Source organism: Blennius ocellaris (assembly GCF_963422515.1).
Source record: "Blennius ocellaris genome assembly, chromosome: 5".
NCBI classification, from domain to species: Eukaryota; Metazoa; Chordata; class Actinopteri; order Blenniiformes; family Blenniidae; genus Blennius; species Blennius ocellaris.
Window position 1 is genome coordinate 11,449,744 of NC_137654.1, and position 14,503 is coordinate 11,464,246.

A 14,503-nucleotide genomic window follows, 5' to 3' on the forward strand; every position below is an offset into this window, starting at 1 on the left:
GTTACTGAGCATGGTCACTTAAAGATTGAAAATAATTCTTAAACGCCACACCCACTTGTCCTTCTGTCTTGATTATCTGTACTGATTTTTATTTTTTTTTTACCATTTTATCCATCTCCAGAAAATCCCTGTTGACTGTGGGGGAAGGACAAACAGGACAGAGACAGACAGAGACACTCACATTGCCACCTATGAGCAAATTAGATTAACCAATCAGCCACAGGAACATGTTTTCTTCATCTAATCTTTGACTTCAAGGACTTTAACTTTTGGACTCCGTCTCTGACTCTGTCTATGTTTTTGTCTCTGACTGTTTCTGTCCCTGACTGTCTCTGTCTCTGACTGTCTCTGTTCCTGACTGTCTCTGTCCCTGCCGGCAGTGAATAGATCAAGGAGGTTTGTCTCGTCTCTCTGGGATTTACTCCCTGCAGTTCTTCTCCCTCAGTCTCTCCCAGCGTATCAGCCTGTCACTATGATGGACCACATCAAGGAGCTCTGGTAGAGTCTCTCTCTCTCTCTCTCTCTCTCTCTCTCTCTCTCTCTCTCTCTCTCTCTCTCTCTCTCTCTCTCTCTCTCTCTCTCTCTCTCTCTCTCTCTCTCTCTCTCTCTCTCTCTCTCTCTCTCTCTCTCTCTCTCTCTCTCTCTCTCTCTCTCTCTCTCTCTCTCTCTCTCTCCTCTCTCTCTCTCTCTCTCTCTCTCTCTCTCTCTCTCTCTCTCTCTCTCTCTCTCATCTCTCTCCTGGGACGACAGTGACAAGAAGCTAAAACTCTGTCACTTCTCTCTCTGACAGCACAGCTGGTTTTAAGAAGAAAAAACCCCAGAAATAATCTCCTCTGTGGGAACAACTCATACTTTTAAATGTGTTTTATTCCATCGGCTTCTTTCTTAAGTGGCCGAGATTTTGCTGGTTCAGATTGTGGAAGCTTTGTACAAGTCATGGATAGGTTTTTTTTCATGTGCTACACCTCTCTCTCTCTCTCTCTCTCTCTCTGTCTCTCTCTCTCTCTTGGCTGGATTTCAAAATGAGCCACTAATGGAGCAACTCAACCTACTAAGTTAAAGCTCGGATGAGATTAGATGGGACAAAATTAGACTTCTGATAATGTCTCCCGCTTTGGCCAAATCATTTTCCAACACTATAAGAACACTGTACAGAGACTGCAGAGCTTTTTTTTTTTCTGTACGGATGAATGTATGATGTAATTATTATCTATATTCTTATTTTATTAACGTATTCACATATGCACATAAACATAAACACAGTTCATGCATTGTGTACTCATGTCGCTGAACACTATATAAACTCACTCGTGTCACACTTGCACACAAACAATAATCATATCTGAGAAGCAATGCTTATTTATCCTCGTCCTTTCTTCTAGATATCAGTTACTGTTGAGTATGTTCCACTTTCAGACGCTGCGCAATTACGATTCACTTTGAATAAATGTATTATGTTGTGTTTGACATCCACAGTGAATTAGACTTCTGGTTTGTAGGTTTGATACAAATATAAGACCAGATGAAATCAGCATTTAAAACTCAGCCAGGTGTCTGTGCATTTCTTTAACTGAAACATGAAAACACTTAAAAAAAATAAATAAATAAAAGGTTGATCTATAAACCTTGTAGGATTCTTTTTTTTTTTTTGAGATAAATAAAATCCCAATGCCCTATTATAAGCACCACAATTGCCAGAAACCTGATCCTATTCAGTGAAGCACCGATTCCTCACCTTTTTAAATTATGTCATTTTGTATATATGTGTTTTTGTATGTAGTCATAAAGTCATAAAAATTGAGAGGATAGAAATGAACATCAGGATGAAAACAGTGAGGATGTGAACCAGTGGTCAAAAAGCATGAAACTATTGAAGGAAGAAGAAAGGAAACGAACAGTGAAGAAGAGATAACTCACCCCGGGGTGCTTCTTGGCATGCTCTATGGCCGTCCGGATCATAATTGCTCCCGTTTCCAAAGTTTAGACTCGATGCATGAAAGAAAGTAGCTCAGAGTTGGTGTTTCAGGCCCTTGTTATCAAGAGCAACAAGCTTTGCACAGTCAGGATTTAGACCTGTTGCTCAGTGCATGTGGAGAGAGGGGGAGGAGGAGGAGGAGGAAGAGGTCATTTACATCTGATTACGGCTGCTGCTGCTGTTCCCTTGTTGGCTGATTGCACTGTGCTGGAAACTGCATGACAGCAAGGAGCCAAACGGGAAAACCTAATAACCTTTTTTTTTTTTAAATGTTCATTTAATATCCAGACTGGACACGTTGTTTGACGTTTCTATCAGAGCGTTTGATCAGAAGAAGTTCCATGACGGCCTCCTGGAGACGACTCACTCTCCATCACTTCCCTCTGAGTGTAGAGACTGTGGGTCTTCTGGGAGCTCACAAGAGGAAATGGAAAAGTATACAAACACTGCGTCCCCGTGAGAACTATCAGTTACAGAACACAGGAGCGGGTCTGTGAATACTCAGTCATTTATAGGTCCCAAGTTACAAACTTAAATGTTCAGAGAGAAAGTAATTCATATAAAAAATACACGTTAAAGAAAAAAAAAATGTTTTGATTGATTATATCATTTGCTGGGTTAATTAACTTTGCAGCTCAAGTTCGGGACACTCTGTGATCACTTTTGTCCCCGTGGAGAGCTTTTCAAAAGGCCGACCAGCCCCCTCAAAGACCCAGGAGCACACTGACGATGGAAACATGGCAACTCACCATAATGACCATTGACTGCACTGCAAAAGGAGTGTTTTTCGTAAAATTAGGGGAACATTTGCCCCTGCAGGACTTTGAAATGAGGCTCAACATAGAAGATATACTCTACTTACAATCATAATATAGCATCCATAGTCATATGATATAATATATAAAGAAAGAAAGAAGAAAAAAAGGGGACACTTTAGAAAGCAGAACTAATATGTCACCTGATTTTAATCAGTTTGCATGGAATTACCAACTATCATATTATTATACAAAGAAATTAAACCTAAAACCTGAAGTTGATTTAATAAGGACATGCGGGAATACAGTTATTATTACCTTTGATGGTAATAAGGTAAAATTAAAGATAAATAGATGTCATACATTGTGATAATTGGAGGAAGTTGCCCCGGATTCTGTTGAATAGATAACTAATTGTATGCTTTACCAAGAATATCAAATAACTCAGCGAACAAAATCCTGATGAATAATTAAATATACTAAAATGACAATCACCTGTACTTAGTGCTCTAGATATTAAAATGCCAGTGCCAGCCTTCTGTTTTACTATATTTGGATGATAAAAAAGTTTCTTTCTGTTAAAACGTTTGCTATAATAAGTAACAGAAACCAACACAATAAAGCTTTTCAGCTCAGCATCACAAGTTACCTTAACAGCAGAAGAACCAATAGTCTTGGTTGATGTATCCTCATCAGCTTATGTAAAAACACACCTTGATTTAATCGTCAACAGTAAGTCTCTTCATTTCCCTCAAATCTCTGATTTCTCTGCGCTCCAATTTCATTAAATGTTGAATAAATATAATCACTTGCATGCTTGACTTACAACCTCGCACCAGCTTCAGCCTCAACAAGCACCATATGATCATTATTTTAGAAGGAAGGAGAATATGAGTACAGCTCAGAGTGACATGTGATCATTTTAGAAAATGCAGTGAGCCCCGGAATTTGCATGAGGCGTCACGTACGGCTCTCCACGTCCGTCCTGCACAAAAACAACCATCAATTTGCAGAACCTGAGCCGGGAGGTTTCGGTATAATGACTTCATGAGCCTCAGACGAGGCAGAGGTGTCTGCAGATGATAATCAACCCCACAGCAAGGCAGGCCAGGGTGCGTCCTGTCAAATATGTGTGTGTGTGTGTGTTGTGTGTGTGTGTGTGTGTGTGTGTGTGTGTGTGTGTGTGTGTGTGTGTGTGTGTGTGTGTGTGTGTGTGTGTGTGTGTGTGTGTGTGTGTGTGTGTGTGTGTGTGTGTGTGTGTGTGTGTGTGTGTGTGTGCTAATGTGAGGCAAACCTTTTTGCAAATGGTCTCCCGGAGCCGTCTTATGAGAGCCTCCATAGCGACTGACCGGGGGCGTAAATGTGCAGGTGTCAAGCACTGGAGTTCAGTATTTTGCAGCATTAAAAAAAACAAAAAACAATTTGAAGGTTAAAACTTGTTTTTAGAGTAACAGTTACCATGAGGTCTATACAGTGTTATGGAGGGAAGGGAATGCACGGTGCTGAAGTTGTTCGTGTAGTAGCAGTATTTGTGATTTGAGCAGTTGCTCACATAAATAAATCTGTGATGAGCTGATAATTTGATATTTCTCATGAAAAAAGTCCTTTTAAAAACATATAAATAACACTGATATTTGAAGCTTGAACCTTGTTTGATCTCAACACCAACTACCGAATAGGCGAGGCAAAACCTTTGGTTTTAAACAGGCGGTGGCTGTAACAGGAAATGTTAGATGATGTCAGAAGTGAATATATCTTAATTGATGACTGCGCAGTGGAGCATACAGTTAATAAAACAATGGCTGGCACCCCAACCAGCATTTTGCAGTGGATTTAAAGCGATAGGTTAAAAGATCAAATCCACAGTATCCATATAAAATACTGACTGTACCCCACCGTGTCTCTGACACGTGGCTCTAGACAATTGAAGTCTCTGATGATCCACCAGTGACAACCCTCCACAGAAGATATCCACAAACTGCTGGAAACGCTAGCAGCACAGTCGGCTTCCCACTGGTTCACCAATCTGGAGAAGAAGAGTTCACTGAAATATGCAAAAAGTCAAATCTTTTTTAAGAGACATTTAAAGTAACGAGGTACTTATTTGAGTATTTACAAAAAATACATTTAAATAAACCTCATTGGTCTTTCTTGTTTATGGGAGGATCTGGACCGTTTCCATATATATTTGTTGCGATGTATCGTCTGCAAGAGGGAGATTTAGCAAAGCACTCAAGCAGAAGAAGTGTGTTGCTCTCTGCCAGTCGTGCAAATATTCCTAAAGACTGTTTCAGACCACACGGCTTCATGATAATGTTAGAGATGACCTCTATAGGGTGGGTCGTGACACTCTGCAGACACAGTTCAGGAAGTGTCTGAGAAACAAAAGGAAAAGTAGTGAAAAGACTTCAAAATGCCTCAGATTGCCATCTGACTGAGCATTTGTGGAATGTGCTTGAAAAACAGAAAAAAAAAGCTTCATGTTGGCGCTACGACACACTGCAGGACGACTGCAGGGAAACAAAGTCTGTCTTTTTGCTTTTCTGGTGCAATAGACGATATTAGACATGTGGTTTTAACTTGGATGAAGTCAAAATTAATGTCACGATCTTGTTTGTCTCTTCTTTTTCATGTATTCATTGTGTGTTTGCAGGACGGGGAGAAATCGTGCCATTGTCTGGAACAAAGTAGGAAACACACACGGGCTTGGTCCACACTTTAGGTAACTATGCCAACGGGACATTCTGCCAAAAAAAAAACAATCCCAGCGGTTCATGTCAGGCCTCTGCTCCCACTTTTACTTAGAATTTGTGACACTGACCAGCTATACTGAGACAAAATGAAACTAAATGAGATTTTTCTATCCCCCCCCCAAAAAAAGGAAAAGAAAAGAAACCTTTCCAGAGCATCTGTCACACCTCCAGCTCAGGGTCATTATTTCTTGGTTCCCAGTGCAGGACACAGGACTGTGTGACACGAGCTCAGCCTCGTCCTTGCTGCACCTGCTGACCTACAACACTGCAGCTCACCTAAATCCTCCTAATTGGCCCCCGGCCAACTCGGCGGCACAAATAAGGGTCCAAATACAGAAGGAGGCTTGTTTAAAAATACACACGATCTGCGTGGCGTTCCTCCGGGAGCGTGGAGGCAGTGTGGGGAGACAGTTGATTAAGAAACGCCGGCTAATGATGATGTTTATTGCTCAGAGCAGAGAGTTTGACTTCTGCGTCGCTGACATGCGGCGACGCTGGAGAATTTGCAAGACAGCACACATACTGTATAAACCATCACTGAAAAAGAACAGGAAGAGGAAATCTCAAGATGTGAGAGAATTAATTTCTACGTATTATCCAGTTATTGTTTTTGTTTTTAACTTTCTATAAAGATATGAATCCTCATAGTTTCAAGTCTCTCTGCTCCTCGTCCTCAGGTTGAGGGGGTCCGAGAACCTTTTAAATTTGAGCACAGTTCTCTTGGCACAGAAAATATAGAAAATGTCTCTCAATATTTGACATCCTTCACCTGTTTGAGCGACACAGAGGCGTCCTTGAGTTGCAGGAACACAATCTAATATATGAGGAGCCGAGGAAAACCTTGTTGAAATGCTGTGTCGCCATAGAAATAAATCCTGGTTACTTGTTTTTAGACATAAAAGCTTTTCTTGTTTTCTTTCCTTTTAATCCCTCTTGTTAAATTTGAGCCAGTCACTCAGTCGGGCCTGTGTTGACTCTGATTAGAACAACTTCAGCTCTGCCGGGGAAACCAGCCTTTCTATGTGTGTGTGTGTGTGTGTGTGTGTGTGTGTGTGTGTGTGTGTGTGTGTTCGCTGCACCGCTGCTTGAGTAAAAGCAGAACAATCAGGGTGACTGGCTGAACCTCGTGCCACAGTTTAACTCCACATAACAGCATTAGAGCAGCGAGGCCTGCCTGGTGAATAATCGGGCCTGAGGAGGGACTGTGTCTTGTGGACACGCTGCAGACGGCCCAACAAGTTTCACATTGATCTCAATTATCATCTGAAGGTGCAGAGTCAAAGTTTCACATGTTGTCAGCTTGTGATTGGTCACTTGAGTTTGTCAAGACAACAAGAAGATAAAGATTTTCTTCAGCTGGCAGGAAGAACAAGGGATTTTGTATTGTTGGACATGTGCAGGCTTTATCTGTGTGACTCACGGAGCAGTTTGGACAAATAAACATTCCGCTTTAAGAAAAAAATCTATAAGAAGTAAACTTACTCTTAATTTAGATGAAATGTGTCATATTTTTTAACAAAAACAAAAAACCTTTTATGTGATACAGAATCATTGCATTTGGTGTCCATTTGTGCCATCTAGTGGTACAACAGAGCATTGCAAGTCTTCACAAAAACATTCTGTTGATAACGGGTTATTGATGTACTGGATATAAAGAGATGTACCATTAAGGTTTCTACAAATACTTTTATGCAAGGTAATGCCAGTTTACTATATTATCCACTGCTCATTTAGTTTCATTTCTTGGATTGGTCGATCAGGTGATTTTCTTTGAACTTACTACTTTGTTAAAACTTTATCCAATGTAAATAAACCACTTTCTGCGTCTCACCCTCAGTATAGTGATGTTATTTGCTGGTACCACAATGCACTTTGTATGAGCACACGAGATGAGCATTTATGATATTTATCATGTGGTCTTTTGTGTACATTTCCTATGCTATGGTGTTTAAGGACTGATGCCTGTACTTACATGACGATTCAGCATAGGCTGTTTTAAATTGCCCCCGGGGAATAAATAACGTAAAAAACATTCTTGAAAATTAGTCAGTTAAGTTTCTCCTCAGTTTATCATGAAGAAAACATTTTTTTTTTTTACAACCGTAGAAATGTATGGATTAAAAAATTACAAAAAAAACCAACCAATTGTATTTACACAATACACAAAATATCTCATTTACAAAGACATTCTTCAATAACAAACTGATCACCATTCAATATGAACGGTTTCACTAAGATGATAAAATAAAACTCTTTACAACAGGTACTTTTTTTTAAAGTCACAGGTTTCTTGGAAATGTTTAAAGGTGAATTGTGAACTGAACATTTTTCCAGCCACTTGAGAACATCAAAAGCACATCAAGGCCACATTCACACTTTTAAATGTCTCAACCTGCCTCTCAAAAAAAAAAAACGAATTTACTTGATGTTGCTTTCTTAAAGCCTGATTCAATCAAACACAGATTGTTCTTAAAGCACTAAAGAGATTTTTTTTAAAAAGGGATGATTTTCACCTTATTTGGCTTTTTAACAGAAGAATCTAAATGTTGAGAACAAGGTTGAAATACAAATATGCAGTTTTTAATGCAGAATGAAGATTTCAAGACTGTATTTTTAACTCTTACACGTTTTTCTCACCTTCTTAGCAGCATGCTTGGAAACAGTAAACTTGTTCTCAACATTTCATTTTCGAGATTTCCTAGAAGTATGAATATGTCTGTCGATGTGTTTTTGCCCTGTGATGGTCGACTGGCGTCTGCGTCCCTGAGTTTGTTAAAACAGTGTAGAAAATTGATGGATGGATTCTTGAAATATGGAAAACGAACGCATCCTCCTCTTCCTCTTCCTCCTCCTCCTCCTCCTCCTCCAGGTTTGTCTCTGAGCGACACCTCACTCATAAAGCAAAAGTTCAGTTTTCAGCTCTTCTGAACCAAAGAGCCAAAGTCTGAGTGACACCTGCAGTGTGATTTCTAGGCTGTAACCATAGCAACGTCCGCAGCGACAGCAGAGGGGGGCATCAGGGCGGCTGGAACAGCGACGGGGGCGGCGGCAGCTCCGGCTGATGCCTGCGTGGTGACGGCGGGCTCAGTGGGCCGCGCCGGTTTGGCGATCTTCATGGGAATGAAGACGTTGGAGGCGCAGTGCTCGCTCAGGTACTCGCCTCCTTTCTCCTCGTAGTCCTGCCTGCTGATCCACCCCTCCGCCCCCCCGGTGGCCGGGTGCTCCGCGGCCCAGTCCCGCGCCCCGTACCAGGAATCCACCGCCGGCCGCGACGCCATCCTGACCTGTGGAGGACAGCCGGAGTCTCAGTGGGGGAGTCTCGGTTCACTGGGACGAGGTCAACACCACATCAACTGTGTGAGAAGTCCTCTGGAGGAAATGTGCTCGTGTCCCTCGACACACGACTGTTGAGGATTTTCTGGCGCACGGTTTGGAATAAAACAACTGCACCTTGAATTGTGACTGGAAGGGCCTCATGGCCAGCAGCTCCCTCTCCACCCTCGCCTTCATCCCGGGGTACTGCATGTTCCCTCCGGTCAGGAACACGTTGCTCACTAGCGCCTCCTGTTGCTCCGGAGAATACCTGGTTGCAAGTCAGAAATAAAAAAAAAAAAACAGTATTCAGTTCCATTCCGGGTCCTTTCAATGAGGAATTTCTATGTTCTACCTTCCATCGGTTTTGTCAAGAACTACAACTCACACCCACAATGTGAACACAAGCTTGTTGGTCTAATTGATCCACGTTGTTTTCATATCTTAATATGTCGGTGTTGTAATGACTGTGTTTGTTTACTGCTGCCTGTAAACCCAATTTTCGTGCGTTTGCCATGTAATGACCAGAAAGTACTGTTCCTTTGGCTTTTGATGAATTACAGCTGAGAAAAGCTCCAGTTTCCAATAAGTGGCCTCTGATGAAGCAGCTAAATAGAAATGACTGCTGGAGTGGATCATGAATCATGAATACAGTCATTTCAATGGCAGAGGTCTATAAGCATAAAATAAAGTTGAGATCATTTATACATTCATTGTTTTTCTGTGCAAGCCACTGAACCATTGGACTGATTTAGCAGCAACAACTTCATGAGGTCATCATAGAGCCTTTCTATTGGCTTCAGGTCTGTGCTGTGACTGGGCCGCTCCAGAAGGTGGCTTTTCTGTTCTACCTGTGGATTACGCGGAGATGCCATCACACTTCATGATGGACGGACGCAGAAGACTAAGGAGGCCCGCTGCATTCCGGTGGTTTTCCTACCTGGCCAAGACGTACTGCAGCGTCTCCATCAGTCCCATCTGCTCCTCGCCGGTCAGCGACGGTTGAAACAGGATCTCCGGACATCGCAGACGCTCCGTGCCCACAAACAGCTGGTGGTACTCCGCCATGTTGAACGCCGGCTGGAGGCGAGAGCCAAAGCTGATCATTACTGGCGCGACACTGTGACAGGGTGTGACATGTAGAGTGATCAATTAGCAGAAATAAGCAAAAAAAATAAAACAAACTTGACTGAAAGTTTTGCCACAGACTCTCGTCACACGGCGACCTCAGCAGGTAATTGCCCATGAGCGTTAGCGAGGCTCAAAGTGTCTGAACCCCCCTCCCCCCCTCCTCCCCCCCAGCGCCTCTACCTGAACCACATTAGCAGGTTTTTCTGGCAGTGTGTCCTCGGAGAAGTCAGGATCCATCAGCACCACCCCGTCTCCCTCGTCCATCGGCTGCTCCAGCTCCGACACCTGGCACAGAGCGACACCACCACCACCACCACCCCCCCAGGCTGCACGTCAGCTCCACTACATCCACTGCAGCAAACAAGCCCACGTCCTGCGCAGCCCTCAGGCACCGCCACCGCATCGTTTTACTGCATCCTGTCAATTCACCTTCAGCTCAGTGGCTTCAGACTTGATGGTTTAGTCTGGCCACTTGCTTTTCTTCTTTAGTGCTACAAACAGGGGATGTTTGCTAGTTTTAAATTAAACTACATCTGACAGAACAACCACAAAAACCTGCTCAGTTTTAACTATTCACACGTTTTCACACAGCGAAGGAAACGTTAAACTGTCGGTTTAAAGTTACAATCCTCATTTCAAGAAGTCTGCTCTCAGTGCAAATTTGCTCATTTGGGTTAAAAAAGATTATGGATCTTGGTGGGAGTTGGTCGCTCTGCTTCAATGAAAGTTCACTTTCATATCCAAGATGAGTGTTTTGTCCATTCTGCAGACGAGTTAGCTTTAATCAGGTGAGAGGGAAACAGACTGTATTCCTCCTTCAAATTAAATTAATTCAGCAGAAGAGGGGATTTATAAAGGGAAGGGAGGAAATCACACCTACATGATATACTGGAAGTATATGTGATTATACATGTGTCATAATAACGATATATTTTCAGCAATTTAGCACTTCTACCATAGAATAGAGGATATCTAGTTGTCAGCTTTTGTCTTGTATTTTCCTAATATTTCATTGTATTTCTCGAAAAACCTTGTGAAAATACTATTCATTTCTCTCCAACTCACATATATTTAGTATCTCTCAGTTCTCTGAACTCATCTTGAGACACGACGGCTGTGAAATCCTTGTTTGTTTTGTTCCATTGTCAGTTGTCTGGTTTTTTTTTTTACACCACTGTCTCCATAGGACATCAAATGCACACAGTTTGATGAACGTGAATCAAAATGATCTGAAACATTTCGGAGTGTGACTGAAGTTCACGGCTGCCTGACTGCATCATGCCGTCACTTGGTGGAGGACGAACCTCCGCCTTGCCGTCCGCGCCGTCCTGCAGCAGCTTCTGTCTGCTCTGCTCCACGGCCAGCTGCAGCTTGTTGATGTACGACTGCAGCTCCTCGGCAGAGTCCATGTTGAGGCCCACCAGGCTCTTGTGAAACTGATCCAGCAGGCCGTCCTCCAGCAGCTCCTGCACACACGCCCAACTCCTCACATCACTGTGCTTTGTAGCCCCTCCCCCGAAGGTCTCTTCCTTGCCTGTACTGCCGTCAGCCTGTCCAGCCGCTCTTGATCCTGCTGCAGCTTCTCCTCGCGGCGGCGAGCGTTGATCTCCTGAAGCCTCCGGAGCTGCTGCGCCCGCCTCTCCTGCCTCTCCTCCACGCTCACGCAGCCGCCCGGCACCTTGCCCGAGAAGGGCAGCTGCATGCGGTGGACTTCTCGCTCGTAAAACTCTGGACTGCGCCACTTCTCCAGTTCTGGGCAACAAGAGGAGGTGCAAAGGCATGAAAAGAGGATTCTTTTCTATTCGCTGCTTCGATGATCAGCCATCATTAAGGCCAATAAAGTAACACCTGCCAATTATATGATTAAAGTAACACTACAACATGATAATATTGGCCATTTTATAACTGAGCCAATATTACAATAACTTGCATTGCAATAGTGTAATAAGATATTTGATCCATTATCATAGTAATATTTCACCAATAATCAAAAGGCTTATTACATTTAAAAAGGTTCCTTCTCAAGGAAATAACTGAGGACAATATTGTAATAATATTATAGCATTTCTGGAAAATAGGACAATCTTCTTGTCAGAAATAGTTATTGTGTACAGCCTATGCATTCATCAAGGATCTATACTTCACAGCACTCGCTCTTAATTATGGTTATGAAAAAATATTTCACCATTTTATTAACTGAATAGCAACTTATTACAGTGTTCACCTAATCATATTTGAAAGGCATTACATTACTTGCAGTTATTACATTATTGTTGCTACAATCCTCTTTCTCAACCTGCCATCAGAGAAATAAAATCCACGTCTGCTCCGTCACACATTCAGTTCAAGGATGTTTTTGGTCTCTGGACATATAAAAAACATTCACATGACACACAAAGTCCCCATTAACAGACCCTCACTGGACTCCAACTGCAGACGATCTCACTATAACAGCTACACTCCCATCAGGCCACGGCCGACGTCTCCCCTTTTTTTTTTTTACTGAGAACGTCTGTTTGCACGGGCACACCAACCTTCATGGTAGTCCACGGCAGTGTAGCTGTGCTCGTGCAGCAGCTCCTCCATGCGGCTGAGGGTGATGGCCGCCAGGTGACCAGGATATTTCAGCTGCAGGAGGCGCTGCAGGTAGGAGGCCGCCTGGCCCCCGGCCACATTCACACGCTTGCAGTTCACCGCATCCAACCTCCAATCAGAAGTTGTGTGAAAACCAGACAAACTCCACATTAACCAACAAAAAAACAAACTCCGTGCCTCCAGTTATGAACAGTGGGAATAGTTTACTCACTTGCCATTGACGATTGGCAGAATGTGTGAGCAGTGGTACCCTGACGACAGGATGACGCCCGTGTGTGACGCCTGGAGGCTCCTGTCAGTGTTGTGGTAGAAACTGTACAAGCCGTCCACGCCATAGGAGACGTACGGGACCTGGTAGCACTCGAACAGCAGTTCGGACATCATCTGCCTGCAGTGCAGCGGGTTGCAGGGGGCCTCCGTCAGCACAATGGGATGCTGCACACTACCCTGCGAAAAGGCAAAAGGAAGAAGTGATTTATTGTTTTAGTGTGAGTGGATTATGAATGATCACAGGTGGAATTAATCTTAAATCTTTAGAAACAGCCCTGTCTTTTCCAGTCAGCCTTTCCTTTGTGGTGTAGCAACATTTATTGTCCTCAGTGAACCTCAAACTTCTTTATTCCTTCATCAAGTTCATTGTCTCCAGTCCCAGAGACACTAAGACTGCACAGCATCTCTGTGATGTGTTTGGAGACTTTGCTGAAGAAATCGTGAATGGAGAGAGGGTGTAGCTTTTTTTTTAATTTTCTCTTGTGAAATGTATTTAGTCTCCGACTCAAAAGTAAGATCGGAGTGGAATCATGATCTGCGACGTTGCTCATAATTTAATTGGCTTAATCATATTATGACTAATACAATGTTTATCGTGCGTATATGTGCATAAATGTTTGCCTTTATGATTCCCAATAGTGGAAAATGGTTTAAGTTGCCTTAAAAAAAAAAAAGAAGTGTATCAGGTGACTTTTTACTTTAATAGAAAACAAGTTGAATCAGCACGTTTTGAGATCCATGTTTGATGAAGATCTTTCTAGGGATTTGTACTTCACCTCAGAGTCGAGGCCCAGGTGATTGAACACGTAGTCGAAAATGAGTTCCTGGATCTCGAAGTTCACCACCACGTTCCGATCGAACTGGCTCTTCAGCAGCCACCGCAGAGGCTCCAGGTTCGGGATGTCGTTCCCGATCTGGGTCTCGCTCCGCGCGGCTCCCCTGCTGCGCGCCGCCACCGACCTGAAGAGCAGCCGCGGGGAGTCGGAGCCGGGCCCCGGAGCGGCCCAGCCGGCCCGCGTCTGGAACGAGCCGTTATCGATGACTATCGGGGCGGGCGAGGAGCTCAGGCACTGGGCCGGCAGCTCGAAGAGAGGGTCCGGGGACGTTTTACAGTCCTGGAAGGAGAAAATCTGACACACCGGGACGTGTGTGGCAGCCATGTTGGAAATGTGTCGCTGCAAAACACGGCCGAGTGGAAACCACGGCGGCCTGATATTAAGTCCCTACTGCTTTAGTTCTCTAATCGTATTCATGTATTATTCTCAGGAATGTAAAAAAAAAAAAAAAAGCATGAATTAGTAAATAAAAATAAATAAAATCTGCTCAAAAATGTGCAGACGAGAAAAAAAAATCACTAAATCAATTCCAGAAAATGAATAGCCTACATACTTGATATTTGATGTTACATATTTGTTATTACACGCCGAGTTATCTATTTATTTGTTTGTGAAATCTTAAAAAAATGTCCATATATGTGTGTGTGTGTGTGTGTGTGTGTGTGTGTGTGTGTGTGTGTGTGTGTGTGTGTGTGTGTGTGTGTGTGTGTGTGTGTGTGTGTGTGTGTGTGTGTGTGTGTGTGTGTGTGTGTGTGTGTGTGTGTGTTCGCTGCACCGTGTGTGTTCGCTGCACCGCTAAAATAACACATCCAAGATGTCAATGAATGGTATATTCCAGTTGAAAATCTTTATGCGTTACATAGTGGAATGTGTTAA

The 14,503-nt window shown here is 43.1% G+C and overlaps 2 protein-coding genes across 2 annotated transcripts in view; both read right to left on the reverse strand.

Annotated features, from left to right (window-relative positions):
- The window catches only part of ndufa4l2a (NDUFA4 mitochondrial complex associated like 2a), a 6,696-nt gene extending 4,448 nt beyond the window's left edge, over window positions 1-2,248 (reverse strand). The window contains exon 1 of the mRNA XM_080497113.1: window positions 1,918-2,248. Within this exon, the coding sequence (XP_080353239.1) occupies window positions 1,918-1,959 (42 nt within the window). The 5' untranslated portion in view covers window positions 1,960-2,248. The remainder of the gene's footprint in view (window positions 1-1,917) is intronic.
- Window positions 2,249-7,593: 5,345 nt separating this feature from the next.
- Window positions 7,594-13,951, reverse strand: actr5 (actin related protein 5; the record flags this gene model as incomplete). Its single annotated transcript, XM_080497411.1, has 9 exons — window positions 7,594-8,767; window positions 8,934-9,066; window positions 9,736-9,875; window positions 10,107-10,211; window positions 11,231-11,392; window positions 11,461-11,678; window positions 12,461-12,630; window positions 12,733-12,968; window positions 13,568-13,951. 9 exons carry the CDS (start codon window positions 13,949-13,951, stop codon window positions 8,453-8,455), a joined length of 1,863 nt encoding a protein of 620 aa, XP_080353537.1. The 3' UTR covers window positions 7,594-8,452.
- Window positions 13,952-14,503: the final 552 nt, after the last annotated feature.